Here is a 20164-nt window from a genome sequence, read left to right on the forward strand (position 1 = left end):
TTGTAAGGGTTCTTTCAAGCATAAGAGTAATTGATCAAGTGTTATTAGGAAAATTTTACAACTTGCAAAGTATTAGTATCGATAAATTCTTCGCTCTAAGGCTAACAAGTTTGATAACGAACAAAGTGAAGTTCAATAAGTAAATTTTACAAATTATGAGACAACTAGTATACACAGACAATTGGTATATTATCGTGTGCGAGATGGATGAACGTTTTTGCCCAGAGCAAGAAAACAAATGTCCATTGGACGTTTTCTTGTAATTACAAATTCGCATGTATCTTTTCGTCCGCCCGTGCGAATATTCCGTTAAACTCTAAATTATAACGGATAAATAGAAAATCAATTAGAAGTTCGTTAAATCGGTAACTTTCTTAGACTTTAAAGCAATGCTCGTAAAATTTCTCACCAACCCTAATAATCGCTAAAATATGCATTTACTCGTGGCTCGTGTGTGTTTAACGCGAATGATTCGTGACTGTAAAAGAAACAATCGAAGCAGTTCGATAGCGTTCGACTTTCGCCAAAATTATCCCAACCTTTCCAACAAAAGGGACGAATTATTGGCCGAACGTGCGGATTTTCTCTCAACTCGCCGGTTCACCGGTGCTCGGTATACGTCACCGGAAATACAAATACGAAAAAGGTCGAAGCGAGATGGGAATAAAGCGCTTGGCGAAACGGGCCAATCTCGACAACGCTTCTTCACGTGCACACAATGTATCGATTGTGCGCAGCTAAGCAGTGCCACTGGATGTCGGCGATTTTTCCCATTTTCTCCTTCTTTTTTTTTTCTTTTTGTTTTTCGGACCATGTATTAGTAGTAGCTGGTAGCTACGTGTACGTATACGTGTCCATGTGTATCTTACTAGACAAGTGGAGAATTGGGAAACGGGGCGATGAGAGTGGTCTGGAACTGTTTCGTGTACACAATTTGACTCGATCTCTTTACAATCGTTTTCTATGAGATTTTTACAATTCGTTTCCCATTATTTGATGATATCGACGAAATAGCGCTATTCGTCCTTAGCTCTCGATATAAATAATAAATAGTAAAATAAATACAACGATAATTTATATCAAACCACGTTATAACAAATAGACAAATTAAACAGTGGATCAAGTAAGCACAAACATGGCTAGTTATGTGTAACTATTAGGTTGTCCGAAAAGTGTCTTTCTTTTACAGACGCGACTTTTACAACGATGCATCATTATACAAACATGAAACCTAATTTTCCGAACGTTGTCATCTTTATTTTGATAGAACGAAATGGATCATACGTAATTCGATAAAATAATATAAAACGGGAAATGTTGCGCATCCATTATTTCCTTATAAAACGAAAGAAACTTTTCAGACGACCTAATATCTATAGATCAATTAAACGGAATATATTGGGTTGGCAACTAAATGATTGCGGATTTTGTTATTAAGTGGTATTGACAAAATCCGCAATCACTTATTTGCCAACCCAATACACATATGTATCGTGTAAAAATTGAAAACAAACATTTAATATTCATGATTATCGTTCGGAGGAATAAATATTTACTGCACGATTCAATATTTAAAGCGAAAAATATTCCTTCTGGTCAGGTAGCAAAATAACTCGGTGAGAAAATGATTCCCCGAGAGAAAGGCGGACAATGAATAATAGAATAATCCTGTTTTCTATGCTGAGAATGTATGATTTCGATAATAGCAGTTTTGAATTCGACAAGCTCCTACATATTCATTTACCTATTCTCAATTACTATTCTTGCATTTCGTTAAAGGAATTATTTACGAATACGAACCGAAGAAACGATATTCGAATAACAAAAACAGTTACTTCGACGTTCTATCATTCGTGTCAAAGTAAATGCATTACACTTGATCAAACGATCCAGTAATTTTTCAACTTTCGCTATGGTGCATAAGTTAACAAAATAATTTCGAGATTCTATTATCGCTTAGGGATTTTATCGCACAATGCTTTGTCAAATTTAGCGACGACTCGCGATATTTTCATTATTTGACGCACGGTTTCACCTCTTAAAGCATAGATGTTCAAGATACTGTTGTTCTAGTACTCTCAAGTGCTGTATTTTCCTGAGTCTGCATGTCCTATAAAAATATAACACATTGTAGAGCAATCATAAACGCTCTTCTTACTCAACACTGTAAATTACGTTGAAATTACATTAAATTCTCCATAGAAACAATAATATCTATACAGGATATAACTAAAATTGACGATGAACATTCGCCACTGTACTTTATTCGTTTTAACACTTTGACTGCCACGCCGAAATCACATGTTTCGCTCGAGACGCCACGAGAGTATTTTTATTATTCGAAGCATATAATGGCAAGATAATAATAAATTGAAGATATAAGACAACATTCTTCCCCAATGGACCGTTTATCTGATTGGTGGTCACGGATGACCACCGTGGCGCCTTGGTAACAATTGATAGCGACGTATTATAACAAGGCTTCGTTTATTTCAACAAACCATTCGCATTTGTTATTTCGTCGTAAGCAAAACGTGCAGAATATATTGTTGAAACGTGTAGAAGATATTACTCTGAAATAGTAGAGGTCCGCAAAGAAAATTATGTTTGTGATAAACCAATGATAGTGGTAGATTACAACAGAAGAAAATGTGCTGTGGATTTATCAGATCAAATGATAGCATATTCTACACCACATAAAAGAACCCTCAAGTGGTATATAAAATTAGCTTTAGAGTTATTGTTAAATACATCAATTTCTAACGCGATGATATTCTATAAACAAGCAACAAAAGCAAAAATCAAGGTATCAGATTTTAGAATGGCACTCGCAATGCACCTTACACAGTGCCATTCACCAGAGCCGTTAAATATACTTATTCGACAAAGATTGCAACACGAAATGCAGAAGAAAGAAGGGAAAGCGTACCTGGCACGAAAATTTTGCAGAGAGTGCTATAAAAAAATGTTAAATAGTTAGGATCAAAAATTGCTAAGAATCGGACCAAAAAGGTGACCACCTATCGTCCAGATTGTATTGATGAGCCACATTTATGTTTAAAGTGTTTTAACACAGTGCATCATTAGATGCAGGATTTGTTCTCATTTTTTTTTTTATTGATGTTCTAATAAAAATATTTAATTGTTCAATGGGGCACTTTTTGTTTCAAAGTATCTTCTACTTATCGGTTATATTCAAAATCCCCTAACTGTCAATTTTCGTTCAATTTTTACAATCGTAAGAAGTTCAAGTGCTCCAGTCACCAATGACCAACGTGACAGTTAAAGTGTTAAGGACAAGGGAATGTCGCACACTAACTCGAAACCGTACAAATCTGCACTAAATTCTTGTTTTCCATTTCCTTGAAAACCTATGAAATTCCGGTCATAGATTCTTCAATGTATAGATTAACTTATGATAAGCATAAATCTTATTATATTTATATTATAATGAATTAGATTCTATAATTGCAGAAACTCCTAAAACTGTACTGTTTCCAATTCTAACAGATTATTGACTATCAGGTTTTTAACAATTTCAGGCTACTGTGCCACTCGTACGAACATAACTTCTTTAAATGATATAAACGCCTCTTATTCGCGTTGAAATTTTATTGGCTGTCACGGGTTGAAATATATTTTCACATAATCAAATTATCGAATGTTACATGTTTCAGAACAGAATTTTTGAACGTTTTCAACAAGAGCAATCTGTGAAACGTCGGTACGAATCGTATATTTGTACGAAATGAAATCATTCCTATCAATTTTAAACGTTTTCACGATACTCGGACACGAACAAAGAGTTATCTATACGGTGTAAAAAAAATTTGTTTTTTCACGAATCACCGCGAAGATAAGTTAAAAACTTCACGCGTTTTTTTTCAGCACTCTACGTTTATAGAAACAAATGTAATAACATTCGCTCTGAGTTAAATTATAAATGTATCAACGGCCAAAATGGCACGTGGAAACGTTTGAATTCTTCGACCGTGAACTGTCATCGCGTGTTAACTGTGCGTTGCTTTCGTAAGGATAATAAGATGTAAATTATTCCAAACAATAATTCCGTGTATTATCGTCGAAATAACGCGTATCTCTAATATCATTTATACGTATAATATCCAATGTTCATTGCGATATTTCGCGTTTATTTGCTCGTTCTAATCGCAGTCGTATTGTATTGTAACTTCTGACGTTTAATAGCGCACCGTCGCGTCGCGTCACGTTGCGTTGCCTCGTGGCAACCAATAATTCAATGAGAGAAGAGCTATACAAAATTACCTTCGTTTCGTTATAACAAAATGTGCAAGAACGTTAAAAGACAAATATCTAAAGAAAATTTTGAAAAGTGTAAGATTCTCTCTTTCGCCGACGTTCGCGAGAAGAAGAAGCGATCTTATAATGGCAAAAAGTTCACGAACGGTCTAACGCTAGAGAAGAAACGCGCATAACGAGATAATCCTTTTGCGAGGCAGCGTGATGGTGAAAGAAACGTAGTTACAGAGTAAATTGCAAGGTGAAATTTGAAGCCAGTGGGGGAATTCGCGTCGTGAAGTTGTAATTGCGCGATATTGTTCCTTCAAATTAAAAAGATTCGGATGCGAAAGGTAAACAAATTTAATCTTTGCGCTGTCTTCTCTCTTTCCCCTTTTGCGGTGTTCTCTGTAGATTCGTTTCTCTCGATGGATATCTTCCTGCAAAGTTTTATTAATATTTCTACTGTACGAATAATAACAGAGTTATGCGTTAAAACGAAGTAGGACGATAGTCGAATCGAGTTTCATACGAATATCGTCGTTCTTTATTGGTTGATTTTTTTTTTATTAGAAATCAGATTGGGAAAGGCCACTTTACTAGAGAAAATTTCTGTCAAAGAAATTTCCCTGGGGTATTAACCAAGGTATGTAGCTTGGACCAGAGTTAACTACATGAAACACTTCATATACTGTGCGCTCGACTTCGATTAATAGTTAGGTGGTACATTGAATCGAATTGATCGAATTGGCGTTAACTAATACGATTGTGCTCATAGTATAGAATTCCAGGCAGCTGGTAAGTTGGTTTCTCCAGCTTAATCGAATTCGGTTCTTAAAACGTTGTTACGCGGTATACGTTGCGAACAATTCTACAAAAGTGCATTGCCTTTCGATTCTTCCCGCGTTCCCTAAAAGCTAGATCGATGTTAATAGATTAAACTTTCCGTAATAATATAATAAACAACGTGTACGAAAGAACCGAAGATAATTAGGAAATATTCAAAGTCGAACACATAGTCGTATATTTGAAAACTTGCAAAAGCTTGAAAACAAGCCACTGTTTTTTGTATATTCCATACTAACGAACTAACGAACAAACAATAAAACTGTACGAAACAAGCTCTTTACGCTTCATTAGGAAGTTGGAAATGCTGCATGAAATATTCATTTCTCCGGGCCAGCATCCTAATTTCTTGATATGCAAAACAGAGCGACTTCGTTAAAAGAAAACGGAAAAAAAAAAGAAATGAAAGGGAAGGAAGACAGGAACCGTGGATAAACATTGTACGCGCGTTGCTGCACCTCGCCGAAAAATAAGGTCGTTTTCTAAACAGGAAATACGATTCCTTGGAATTGCGTGACTCGCCCTCTATCTTCATTTTTCTATTCCTCGCCGCTTGCTTCCGATCGCGGCGTAAGCATGGAACGACTATGAAAATCTGTAAAATGTAATAAGAACGCTGATCCGTAACCTTCATCGCGAACGTTTCTGTACAAAGGAAAAAAGATTTTTGAAGCGGCTAGTGCAAGTTAATGAAGCGATCAAGACGTTAAGTCGTCGTAGAAGTTGGCGCACATGCAACGCTGTTAACTACCGCGAAATACGATTGTTGACCACCGAACGAAAAGGTGCGAGTTTCTCACGCGATTTCTAACGTTGATACTTGCGATTCGTGTTTCAGGATGGAGCGTACGCGCAGGAAAGCGATATGGATGGGCTGGGACTGTGCCCTTACGATCCACGGCACAACAGCACTGCGGTGTTCGTCGGTGAGTTAGAATCTAATATATCTTCTTATTTATTTGCAGTGAAATATCGCGTAAAAATGTCTGCTCGAATGAAATGCGATAGGTGGTTGCGGAAAATCCTTGTCCGTATTGTTATCTAGCAATGGAATTTATTTTACGAATCTGCCTACGTAATGTGCCTTCTGCGTATGTATATTCTTTCGAGCTTATTCGAGAATTTCAAGGGTTTTGCAAAGCGTAACAAGAATTTTGACAAAATGTCTATAAGTTTACCGGGAACGATTCATGGAAAATTGTGGTAGAGGCAAGCGAACGACGAGAAACGAAGGTTAGCATCGAAAATGAATATGGAAATCAGCAGTTGTCCGAGAAGGGAACGGTTGAACTATTTTAGGGTTGCCGTGCGACGATACGATCGTTTTGCGTAACAATTTCGCTGGGTTTCGCGATCACGGAGAACGATAAGAAAATACCTTTTTATGCATAAAAGGGGGGCACGTTTTAAAGGAGTTTGTTCTTCTGGGAATTTCAAGAGCTTACAGCAAAGTAGGTAACTTTCTTTCCGTTGAATCGCGTTTCGTACGAGAAGGCATACATCCCCTTTCTAAACGTCCACCGAATTAAAAAGATTATCGTATCGTCGATATTAGAATTATGCTTTCCTAGGCTCAGTTTAGGATGTCGTCTACTCTATGAAAATTTCAATGAAAAATCTCTCTATACCTGTACGTTGATCCTATCGTTTGCTCCAAACCAAACCAAAACCAAATGCCTAGTATCGTAACAAAGATTAGAGTTAACATGCGAGAGATAAAAAGTAACAAACTTTTGATTTTATCGGTAAGTGTTCGTCAAACGCTTAGCTTCCGTTCGAACTGTCTGTTTTGCAAACGGTTAAAGAAGTCGAATGTTCTTTAGCCAAGGATTTCAGATGGCGACAGAGTCCTTCGAGTCTGAAGCGATTTCTTTGAGAAGAATGTTTCGATGTTTCACCAGCATCGTACTTATTGTTAGTTTCGTCAGGACTCTGAGAATTCGCCGATACTGTATAATGTATAAGATCCCTTGGATCCCTAACGAAGTTAGCTACGATACTGGCGAAACTTGGAAACAGTGTTCCAAAAGGGTATAGGGTTTACACCCGTAAACCTCTAACAGTTTTAACTACAAGAACACTAAGGATCTCGTTTAAAGAAAATTCGATTCTACCATCGAATAGCTATATTCTGTCGAATCGTGTTAGTTGCAGTTCGCTCGCTGTATAAATAAGTATCTTTCTCGCGATACTTACTCTATGACCTGAGAGACGATCCAGCGTCTACGACATTTCAAAATTCCATGGTTATTGCGATTTTTATTGCAATTATTTTACTGCAAACAAGAGAAACTATGAAAAACTGTACACGGTGACGTACAAAGTAATTTTGTTCTCGAAAATATGTTTTAGAAAAATCGTTTGCTTTTAGAGAAATCACTCGACATGACGCGTTACGAAACCAACAAAACGTTTTTGCCTCGTAGTGCATAGGCAAAAGTTGCTGCAAAACTTTCTGATTACCGATTGCATATTTGACGAAACACGTAGTCGCGAATTTGAGAAGCGGACGGTCGCATGGCTTTGACGACAGAAGCAAAGAGCCACGGTTGCTCTCTCTCTCTCTTTCTCTTTCTCTTTCGAGTGACCCGATCGCTCTCCACGTGCATACATACGTATAAATACGTGGATGGAGCACAGTGACCGAGTCACGAATCACTTTTGGCTTTTGACACATGTACGCGTGCAACCCGCTGCTGCCACGCGGCATATGCAACAACACGCTGCCTCTTCGCGAGTTTGATAAACACGCTGGACTCGTCATCTCTGCCGTCACCCCAAATTTCCCTGAAACAGCGTACGATCGTTTACGAAATGGTCTACAACGCTCTGCTTTACGGATTTTTCGCGTGATTATGAACGTCGGGTCCTATCGGCAGATATAACATCATGGTTAGACTACGGTATGGAAATCATGGTTAAAAACGAGTTTCGCTGGAGCACAGACATATCGAATATACAAAAAATGTTTAATAACTCTTGCTAGCTTTAATAATTTTGAAGTTGGTGAAAGAGAAACGTATTTTGCTTATAATGCACGAAAGGACGGAAATAAAAATTGCGTTAAAAGAGTAGGTATGCGGTAGAAATAATCGGTGATTTTACGTAAGTAATGTTTTATTGGAAAAGAGGATTGGTCATTGCTTCATTACCGCAGAGATGATGCATCTGATTCGAGAATGTGTTCATGCCATGACGTAGGTGGTATAACGCGTGTAAAACGAACTGGAATTAAATGTAATTTATTATTAAATCGTTTAAAGAGAATTCTTCTGCGTCGATTGGAATATTTTTCTAACAGTGATTCTTTAATTAACCTTGTTACAAGGAAATCCTATCATTTATTTCGAAATTCAAGGAGTTGATTTTTTCTTGACGCGCAAATTTTCATCGACTTTTGCCGATATTTTTTTCGAGAAAAAACAATAGATATTTTAACAAAATATATATTACTTAATAAAGTAGTAATTCTACAGAAATGTACTTTAACTTCTGCTTAAATCTCGTCATGAGCTTCCCAACAGCTCGATAGTTTTCCCAATACGGTGGAAGTTGTTAATATTAATACGATTCTTATCTTTCGTTTAAGCTGGGGATATTCTCTGTAGCGAAGCTGGCATAAAAAAATTCGTTAATATCTAAACGCCAAGAATTCTTCTTCTCCAGCGAATCTTCAACGTTACGTAATCGATTGAATTAATCTGATAATGATTTTAATCAATTCTAATAAATAATTTTAATAAAAAAAACTCGCATATAGCGACTGGCATTTGGAGCGACGATTAAATTAAGAGAAATAAAAAGACTCGGAATTTTTGACAGTTATTTGAACAACACAGAAATGCATAATACGCGTATGCGACGCTTGGACGTAATCGACAGCCGTCCATCACGCGCTACCACCGTTTTGTTTAACAAGTTGCGTAGCCCGCGTTTGGCTAATTTATGCTAAACGAACTGTTCTTATCGCTGTGAATAAATAACGCGTCTCGACGCTGCCTACATTTTCCGAATCTACAACGATTCGTTCTCGTCGGAGCGCGATCGCGACTGCAACTGAGTTTTCAGAGCGTAACAAATACCGCGATTATCCCTTTTTTCTTGCTGTTCGCTTGTTATTCTCGATATTTCTCTAAATCACGTATTTACTTTTTCTCTTTGATATATCATACACACAGGAAAAAGAGAAACTTTTATGTTAAATAGAGAATATATCGTATAAAAATACAGCGCGTTATTTTCGTAGTTTTATTCAGAGGCGATGATATCTCTTCTTTAAACGAAGATAAATCTTAACAGCTTGATTCTTCGGTTTCGTTATCAAACGATATTTCGTGGCATAGGTTGTGTGTAATTCGCTTATAAAATTATATTAGGTTGTCCGAGAAGATTCTTTCGTTTAATAAGATGATAATAGATGAACAACAATTTCCGTTTTATATTATTTTATTGAATTAGGTGTGATGCATTTCGTCCTATTTCTACTATTATGTGCGTACACAATTCAATAAACTGATATAAAACAAAAAACATTGTGCGTCTATTATTTCCTTATAAAACGAAAGGAACTTTTCGGAGAACCTAATAATATCTTCTCTAGATCTTGTGAATAGAAAGTTATATAAAAGCGGCGATGAAGAATGCGAAATTGATAGTAATAATTATAATTAATAAATAGTCACATATATAAATATATATAATTATAGGTAATAACAAATATTAGTAATAATCGGACAAATTCGGTTTGAAAAACACGTAGTTTTGCTTGGAAATTATTATAGCAGATATTATAATAGAAGATACTACGGTAGAAGCGATTGCGTTATTTACGCGTTCAGTCTTTTCTATCGTTAATAAGGCAAACGTGTATGCGAATGTGTCGGCCATATCGAACATGTGGCGTCAATGAGCTCCAACAAAGGAGAAATATGCGGAAGTACAGTGCGGTTACATCGTTCGTGGCATATCGATATCTTGCGTGAAAGTCATGTCACGAACGAACACGTATGAAGAAGTCGCTGACTGTGAGGCTTTTATAAAGAAACATAGGAAAATGGTGAAAGAGATGAGCCGAATTCATTAAATTTATCAAGTTACGTTCGTTGGACGTAGAATTCTTTTTAACCGTAACAACGTCTCTTTAAAACACGGCTGCAAAATCTAATTTATCTCTGCTGTCTTATACTACGATGCTTTGTAGTTCGTACGCGGTAAGTCCTGTTTGTAGACATACGAAGATAGTCACGAACGAAGCTTCAGAGTTTCCACTTTCTTCCCTGAAATATATCTTACTTTATGGCTGTAAAATTAACCTACGCGATTACCTCGATTCGACCACCCGCCATTATTTCAACCACAAGGAAAGAGCCTCGAATTTTTAACACTAGAACTACTGATATTTGAGACGTAGCTATCTCTATGAAAACCAGTAAAAATGACTTTAAAAAATACTTCATAGTAGAATTTTTTATATTTATTGATTTATTATTATCTTACAAAAGGAATTGCATGTTCTAAGATCGTAAGAATTATATAATAACAACTGTAATAACGATATTTAGTATCAAAATCTTTGAATATTAAAATAAATTTTCATTGGTAAATGTAAGAAGTATAATATAATAATAAGCATAATAAGCGTAATAGAATAAATAAAATACAAATGTAATTTAAATTATTAGGTACAAAAGTTATCATTCGTCACATTTCTCACAAACGTAAAGGTTCTTCTGCGTACATTTTCCGCATATATACTTTTTACAAAGATTGCAAATGATGGTGATCGTATTATTATTACAGTACCCTATCTGACACCATTTGCGTGAATAAGGTGAGTTCTTTGACGTACTTTGGACCTCAGATGCTCTTTGTTCTATCCGTGATTTTTCATTGTCAGCGAAAAATTCATTTGCTAATTGAAACATAAAATCTTTTCTGGATATCTGCTCACCTGTGATTTCCTTATATAAAATCCAGGAATCTGTGTCAGCTAAATCTAAAATATTAAAGCTATGTTCTTGCCGTGCGTTTAGTGTCCTTATCTCACAGGAATACAAAATGCCCATCAATTAATTGTTTCCTTGATCATCTGGGTCAGTTATCACGTTTTGTATGAAACCAGCTGCAGTCTTAGTACGTATGAACGAGCGTGTACATGCAGCATAGTGATTGAGGATTATTTACAAGGATGTTGTCTCTCAGGAAAAATCGAACACGAAAGGAAATATGAATCGGCGCAACGTACATCGCTATCGATATTACCATCCGAAAATGATAAGAATTATACCAACTTCGATAATTTGACGGATAATATTATTTTGTTACTTGCGTTCACTAAACATTTGCAATTTGTTGGTGTCTGTAAAAATGTTGTAAATATTCCGGTGGACCAAAAGATCGTGCCATGTTGTACACTATGGTAAGAGATACGAGAATACATGTGATCGTAAGTTACGAACGATATGAAAAAGACGAAGACAATTGGGAGGGAAATGAAAAAGCAATTTGTATGATAGGCATTAACCGAAAACGAACGTTTGTGATAAATGAACCAGGTAGCATGTACGTACGTGTAGAGTATGCATACTTTCGATAGTATCATTAATACAAAATATGCAGAAATATTATGCGGTTGCATCTTGTATCCGATACAACGAAAATATTGGGCTGGGTCATTACCACCTAATGACAAAATCCACGATCACTTAGTTGCCAACCCAATACTAACGATGTAACAATCGATATCGCGTGCAATGAATTAGACCTTTAACGAACGAAATCTATATGATATGATACGATCTTTTGTTTTCTAGAAAATTGTCCACGATTTCGATATTTTCACGCCGTATACGAAGAGTTCGAAGGAAAATCACAAAATCTTTAATTTGAAAAAATTTTGGACGAGATTAAACTCGCTAGAGAAATATATCTGACATCTACAATGTATTATACCACACATATTTGTAAAGGTTTAAAAATTTATAACGAAATCCTCTACGTAAATACAGATGGCACAAATAGATACAGTTCCCTGGATCTATGAGAGTTTTAGGCAAAAATTACACTCGTACTATCTTGCATCGGATTCTTAGGATAAATACGTTGTTCGAATCTCGACTGTTTGCCCATAACATAAATACATATATGAAATTTCACAAGCGGAATCGATAATTCTTGTAGATGTGAATCTGGTACGTTTAATGAAAATTAGACTATTTTTTCAGCTCATTCGAATCGCGTGCAAACGGCGAACGCGAGCGGGAAATTTAAATATTATTCCAAATGTAAGTGAAGTTTTCACGGTAACGAAGTTATTCACGGCCAACAATTACGAGTTTTCGCGTGGAAAATTCGGAAAAGCCTAGAAAGCGTTGCTTTAAACCGGAGGACCGCGAACTTCCGCCGAGAGACGCGATGATATTTTGTAAAGCGCTCGAGTCTACTAGACTAAAAGTTTTTCCACTGTCTTTTTTCTCTTTTTTACCTGTTTCAATCTAATTTTTAAGATTAAGGTATTCTTAACCGCGCGCTCTTTCGTTCGTACGCGATAGATGAACGACGAGCCGTCGTATAACCAAATCTGAAAAATACAACTTCACAGTAACTACAAATACAAAGGAAAAGATATCTAAAGTCTCTGGACGCGGATAATGGCCTAATGCTAGTTTTCATTTCGATAGTTCTGTATCGTGTATATCTTGTTTACAAGTAATACATCTTAATTTTTGCATTTAACCAACGCGATAGGCGGAGGCTGGCGCACATAAAACTAGCTTGCGTGACTGAATCGCATGTTAGGCGACCTACTCCAGAAAAAGAAAAGATACGGAGCCCAGTGTAATTCAGCCGCAATGTACGACAAAGAAATATGCAGAAGCGTGACGCGGTTGTATCATCGTCGCACGATATGTAGTTCGTCACGCGGGATACCCGCGAATTTTTCCATCTTCTTCACAGGCCAACGTCTTCTGAGATTATTAAATTACCCTTCGAAAATTTCCCTGCTATTTACCCCTGTGCTCTGTTTTCCTACGGTCGCTTTAAACATCGTTCTCATATCAATGAGAAAATCGAAGATAGGAAGAAAAATGCAAATTCTACGAAACTGTATGGAATTACCTTCATTTTTGTCCTCATGTTCCATTTACGGTTTCCTACATACACGTGTACGTGCAAACACGTTATTAAACAATTTGAATATGTATACGGTAACTCGCATAATTACATATATTTCTAGGAAACCTCAACTATCTTAAAATAATGTTGCGCCCGAGATACGAGATGATAGTGGAATTTAGATGATAAGACAAAAATCTTGAGATACGTGTACGTTTAGCGAAATGAACGCTATTGTACAATATTGTTTAACATTGAATAAATTTTGAAGATTTTTCTGGTGATTCGTGGTCGAGGCTAGTGGCTATCGCTTCGAACGAAGCTACTTTTCATATTGATTTATTATGTTAATTAATTAACCTTGTCGTTCTTCTACATTATTTTTACGTACTTTGGTTAATTACACTGCGATGAATATTCCAGTTAATAACATGTTAATATGGATTTTATTATAATATTTTTAGAGGAATACTGTATATTTATTACTACATTTTCATATACGGTGATAGAGCGAACTGATTTATGAATATACGATATACGATGATGGATTTGCTCTCAAAAAATCTGTACTATTACACAGGAAAAGACGTATGGTTTCACTTAGAGAGATACAGGTAATCTTGATTGGCTGGAAGAAAAATTACTTTTAAAAAAGATTATCGCTAAACCTCATTCGGCGCCGTACGGAACTGCCAACTTTCGCCTACAATGTTTTCTTGTATTTTTAGTAGCAAAGAAGATAATTAGATGTCCTGATTTTGATGGATCGCTCTTTATATAGGATTGTTGGAAAATATGATAAACCGAAGCTATTTTCAAGGTATAAATTGCAAATGCAGACTTTCTCTGCAAGGTGAGAGGTAACTTTCGTTAGAAATAGTCCCCAGACTCGAGTACAGAGCGTGTAAATTATGGATTATGCAGAGTCAGATAATTTGTCTATCCGTGTCAACGTAATTTAGACATTTCATTTTTTAAACTTACTACCAAGCACGGTGATATCATCTTTAATCGTAAGCTACCGCTTCAGTTCATTTCATAAAACGACGATATAACGACGTTTATTAAACTTCGTCCAAGATTCCACCAACGTATCCTAATTTCTTCCGCGAAGCTTATCCCGAAAATAGACGTTCAATTAACTCGACTATCGAGTGATTTTTTTTTTCCAACTCTTATCTAACTGACGTATTTTTAATCCGTTTTTCGAATGAAAATCACCAACATCGTAGACTATACATTATTTGCAATAAAGAACACGGTATTTAGAACGCGAGTTGAAGAACCGTCCAAACATGACGCGTTCAACGTAATCTTGATATGACGTAAATTTCAAACGTTCCAGAAACGGTAAATAGCAGATAAATTCGAAAATTACAGTTGGAAAAACTCGGCGACCACAAAGTGACGCTAATTTCATCACAAGCCGCGAGAGAAGTCATCCTACGCGTCCTAAAACTCCGTTTGACCGCGTAACCAAACGAACGTTCACCGTCAGCGTTTCGATATGCCTGTCACCAGGTTTTCTTATTTCATTTTGTCATACGAAAGAAGAGAAATAATCTCGCTTGCGCTGTCTCTATTTCCTGGTTTAGTTTCGTACGACGAGCCAAGAATGGAAGAGAGTGCGTATTTTCTGCGTAAATTTTCATTATTCGATTTATTTTCCCAAAATGAAAGAGGTGATTTAGATTAAAGCGATATAAACAAACTGGCATTTTGATCAAAAGTACATACGCGTCCAGCGATGGTTTTTCGCCTGTTAATAAATGAAATAAACGCGCGCAAACAATAGACTGCAGTTATCGATGATTTAATCGATGCACGTTGCTAACTATAGTCATTCGAAGCTACGAAATTGCCAAAAAAAGAAAAAAAGAAAAAGAGGACATTATTGTCGAGTTATAAATGAACACAAAACGACTAACCGGATAGCGCGTTCTATCTTCCGATAAAACTCATTCTGAAACATTAGGGTACAAGTGTACACGCGTGAAATAAACGGTGAAATATGCCATTTCGCGAAATAAGTGAATATACCGACAACTTATACGCGATATTTGTAATAATTTCTTTGCATAATATCTCCTTATCTTGTAAATAATAACCAGCGCTGCTTTTCAACGTAAGTGTACAATTTCGACGAGCAACGTTTCATTAGAAATTCGCGATTGCCCTCGCTGTTCGAGCATCAAGGGTGGAGAGTAAGAGGCCGAAAACTCAAACAATAGCGGCCATAGTTGTTAAAAGTTCGGTAGAATCCCTCGGTCATAATCCCTTTAATATATATTAAAACAGAAGAGAAAGAAAAGGGGATGGCGAAATGGACGACGCTGCTCTTGCCGTGTTTCGCGCTATTTAAATTTGAAATCATTTGTTATTCTCGAAACTTGAACTTGACGAGTCAAGAACGTCCGTTAAATCTCCAATAGGCGAATAGTATCGATGAATAGTCAGATTTTTCTGAGCGTTGCTTGAGAAAAGTATTAGAGATTAGAAGTTAGAGGAGGCAATTGTATAAATGTTAAATGGTAATACAACGTGAGAAAATTAAATCTACGTTCGTTATAGACGTCTTCGAGATACATACGCTATTATTATGTTGTCCGAAAAGTGTCTTTCTTTTACAGACGTCTTTTACAACGATGCATCTTTATACAAACATGAAACTTAATCTGTCGAACGTTGTGATCTCTATTTTGAGAGAACAAAATGGATCGTGCGTAATTCGATAAAATATAAAACGGAAAATGTGCATCCATTATTTCCTTATAAAACAAAAAACTTTTCAAATAACCTAATATATAAGAATTTATGAAATTTCCTGTCTGGAAAAATTGTAAAGATTTTAGGATATAAAAAAAAAGATATTCGTATGGAATATTTACGTATAAATACGTACTATAGATCAATAGTTACGATAGCGTAATATCGAACATTGTTCATAATCAGGCTTTTTGCTCCGAACAAAATATTATCTTTATTCCACGTACTGAGACAAGTATTGGGTTGGCAACTAAGTGATTGCTGATTTTGTCAATACCACCCAATGGCAAAATCCGCAATCACTTAGTTGCCAACCCAATACATCGATATCCCGAAACCTGATAGATAGCAAAACCCTGTCGTCCGCGATGAATACATCATATTCTACGAACGTTTGATCGATTCGACTGACAAAAAGTTTCACGTTGAAATTTAATAAAAATTATCGCACGAATGGAACGCGATCGGTTAGAGAGGAAGATGAGGAAGGAAAAGAGTTTGCATGCCAAGACCAACGCTATCTCGGCTTCGTGACAAAAGGGAATAGAAGACGAACAGGGTCCAAGCACGTTTTATAACGTCGTAACCGATACTTTTCCTGTCTGTTGCCTGTCGTTTTCATCTTTTTACTCCATACGTCGGAAACTGTTGGAAATATAGTGGAACGTTAGATCGCACTTCGATCACGTACTACATACGCGATAGCTTCTGCTTCTTCACGTTGCGTTCATACGGTGAAACATGCTTGGATTTTCGTCGCGGCTGAAAACTTCCGGCGTACAAGGTCGACGCGCAAGAAATCGTTTCGGAAATCGAAAACGAGAAATTTATTAGAGCAGAGATCTGTACTTTTGACAGTCAGCCTTTCCACCGAAATATCTGTCTCGCTGCGTCAGATGTCATAACGGCGTGCAAGTTATATTCTCTCCTCTTTCTCCCTCTTACCCCTCCCTCTTTCCCTTTTCTTTTTTTCTTTTCCCTTCGTGTCATATCAATCTCGCGGCTATTATACACGAGCGACGCGTTTGTCCGTGGCGAATATCGATTTCGGTGCATCGATATCTGACCAAGCCGTCTGTTGGTCGTCGATGAAGTTGTACGGGTATCAACATCAAACGATGTAAAAACGCGCGTAAGCAGGAAGATACGATTCGCGGGTTCCCCGGCTCTCGTTATCGCAAACACGTTGATGAATGACGCGTGCAATGGGCCTTCATAAATCAAGTTCCGCGCGAACATGTTAACGGAATCATAAATATTCACCATGCACGCTCTCGTGTTGCTGGTACGTTTTAATCGCCTCGGTAGTGGTACGCTCGCAAGAGAAACGGCGGCCGACTCTTCGAACAAAGAAGAGACCTCTGAAACCAATGATCCGATTGATTGTACCTCGAGTAACTTACGTGTGATGCGTGCCGTTCGAATGTGCAATACGATTACTCAGCTAATATAAAAACAGCAATGAGCGATCGCTGGATCGTGTTGTTGGTACGCCAGGATACATTCAGTGAAATAAATTTCCCTGAGATAATCTATCGCAGCCACATAAAATATGTATGTAATTTAAAACAATTAAGAGACTGTTTAGAACGCGGTTGTTCGGTAATCCTGTGAAATATGTTATATTTACATTAGGGCATTTACATTTATTTCTGAAATTATAGTTATTCGTAAATACCTATATGAATTATATTTTCTACAATCTTATTAGCGAATGCTTATGTTATATAAAATAATCGAATCGTGTATCGAAATATATATCGAATATAATTTCGCTGTAAAGCTTGCCATGAACGTGTTATCGATATCCAGATAATTCTTTTGTAAAATTTACTGGCAGCAGGACGCTTTTCTTTATCGAAGGAAAGAAATTCTGTGCGTTAATTTTCAACGATGTAACTGAATAATCTGTAACAGAATGCACACAAAGTTAGAAACAATTAAAAATTGCAAACTTTCCCTGTTAGGAAGAATCTAATACTTGTTTGTACGATAAATAAAACAAGTGTGAAGATTGTAATTATATCCGATAAGATTAGTAATTAGATGAGATCCTTGATGCTTACAAACTTAATTCTTCAGTCATGTAAAACGAAGTTTAATTCGAATAAATTATTGCAAGTTATTAAATAAAGAAAAATTATATCCGATAAGATTATTAATTAGATGAGATCCTTGATACTTACAAACTTAATTCTTCGGTTATTTAAAACGAAGTTTAATTCGAATAAATTATTGCAAGTTATTAAATAAAGGAAAATCAATGTTTAACTAATTAATTCGACGTACTTGCAGAAGATAAAGATGTTATACTAACTTTACGAAAACACATATCATCGCAGAATTGTACGCGTCCTTGACAAATTGGACAATTACATGCACATAACTCGCAATTAATTCATATAACTGACATCGTGTTAGTAATTATCACATTTCATGGTATGTGGGTCACGGGTAAGCCACGACATTAACCGGAAACGTAGGAGTTTCCACTAAGCGAGGAAGGACAATAGATACTCAAGTAAAATAAAAAGAAGAATAGTTAGTGACATAATACGAGTTTCATATTACGATAAGAAATATTAAATATTATTACGTGTTACAATTGAAATTTTTTTCACAGTAAAGAGCAGTCAAATATCGAATACAGAAATAAATTATTTATTGCACATTCTCAGAATCTGCAACATCGTTGAATCCCCTATCGTTCAAACGGATAGAAAAGGGGAATTAAAGTGATATCTACGTATCAGTATCGATATTAAACATGAACAGAAATGAAACTTGCACCAAAAAAGATTTAATCCATTTACAAAATTATTACAAAAGGGAATTAATTTTACCGATCCACATCTATGCTATCTCGTGTCGTTGTTCGAATCATAAAACGATTGAATATATCGTTGTCTGACAAACGTTTGATCAAAATTCTCACGAGCAGAAGAAAAACATAAGAAATGAAATTCAAAAAGTTGAACCACGAGTCCTAACAAAACATTGTTAAAGGGAAGTTTATCGCGGGCGAATCAATCGCGAAAAAGTTTTCAATTTTCTAATTGCAAAAATTCGATTACGGTGTACGAAGAAAACACGTGTTATCGTTTAGGTTGAATTAACAAGTTTCATTATTTAACGAGAGAAAAATAATGGCAGGTAGGTGGAGAAGGTTTAGAGACTGCGATTCCCAGCGTCAAAGTTATTGCCTTGGATTAATTGCATCAATGACGCGATATATCGAAGAATAGACCATGGAATTATCGTTTTGCGACAAAACAAGGTTTGAAATGCAAGCAAGATCGATATACCTGGTGGATAAATAGCGCTGTGCTATAGAAATTGGTATATGGTCCGATAAAGTGGTCTCGGCCACATTGTAATACATGGGGAAATATTTGTCAGCCGTTTTCCTGTGTCATAAATCAAGCTTCTCTCTGCCGTTTGGGATTTCGGGAAACATTTTGATTGATCGTTAATTAGAGAACGGAAGGTGCGTGCTAGAAGTGGATTTTAGCGTGGTAGATAGTAACGTTCGATTATTAATTGTATTATACGTAGAAGAAGGATGTACAGATTGAGTTAGATTCGAATTTTCGGATATTTCGATTGTATCGTCGTCAATATCGTGGGGTTTCGCGTATGGAGCAAATTATGAATCGGACGTGATAAACGCGAATTGGAATATGATTTAGTTTTGATTTTCTTTCGATCTTCAATTTTGAAAACGAAAGCGTGAAATATGATGCATTAGACGTGTTTTAATATTTTTCATTCGCCAAGGTGCTCGAATTTAATCGAATAATAAAATGTTACACGCGCGGTTATTAAAAATATCGTACGGTAAATGGCAGATAATCGAGAATGACAGAGACAATTGAGAATAAAATATCTTCGACTTTAAAGTTAAATTTCAACTGCTCGTCTTCAAAAGAATGTTTAACTTGACGATAGTTAAAGACATGCTTTCCCTGGTAAAATTATTATCGCTCGCTGGCTAAACCACTAAATATCACTAAATATCTTATAAAATTCCAATATGAATAGGATGAATGTATAATGTGATAAAATAAAGAAGGTAAAAGTTACGAGGTAAAAGATAGGCAAAAGTATATCTATTAAACGCGGAAGGTAATGTTTGCGCAAGATTATTCGATCTAAACCAAAAAACGGTGGTGCTGTTCGT

The 20164-nt window shown here is 36.2% G+C and overlaps 1 protein-coding gene across 2 annotated transcripts in view; it reads left to right on the plus strand.

Annotated features, from left to right (window-relative positions):
* LOC132908185 (semaphorin-1A-like) overlaps nt 1-20164 on the plus strand; it is a 395917-nt gene that overhangs the window by 323368 nt on the left and 52385 nt on the right. For both annotated transcript variants that reach the window (XM_060961947.1, XM_060961946.1), the window contains exon 6: nt 5942-6029. In XM_060961947.1, coding sequence (XP_060817930.1) covers nt 5942-6029 — 88 coding nt within the window. The remainder of the gene's footprint in view (nt 1-5941; nt 6030-20164) is intronic.

The sequence above is a fragment of the Bombus pascuorum genome, chromosome 6 (genome assembly GCF_905332965.1).
Source record: "Bombus pascuorum chromosome 6, iyBomPasc1.1, whole genome shotgun sequence".
Taxonomy (NCBI): domain Eukaryota; kingdom Metazoa; phylum Arthropoda; class Insecta; order Hymenoptera; family Apidae; genus Bombus; species Bombus pascuorum.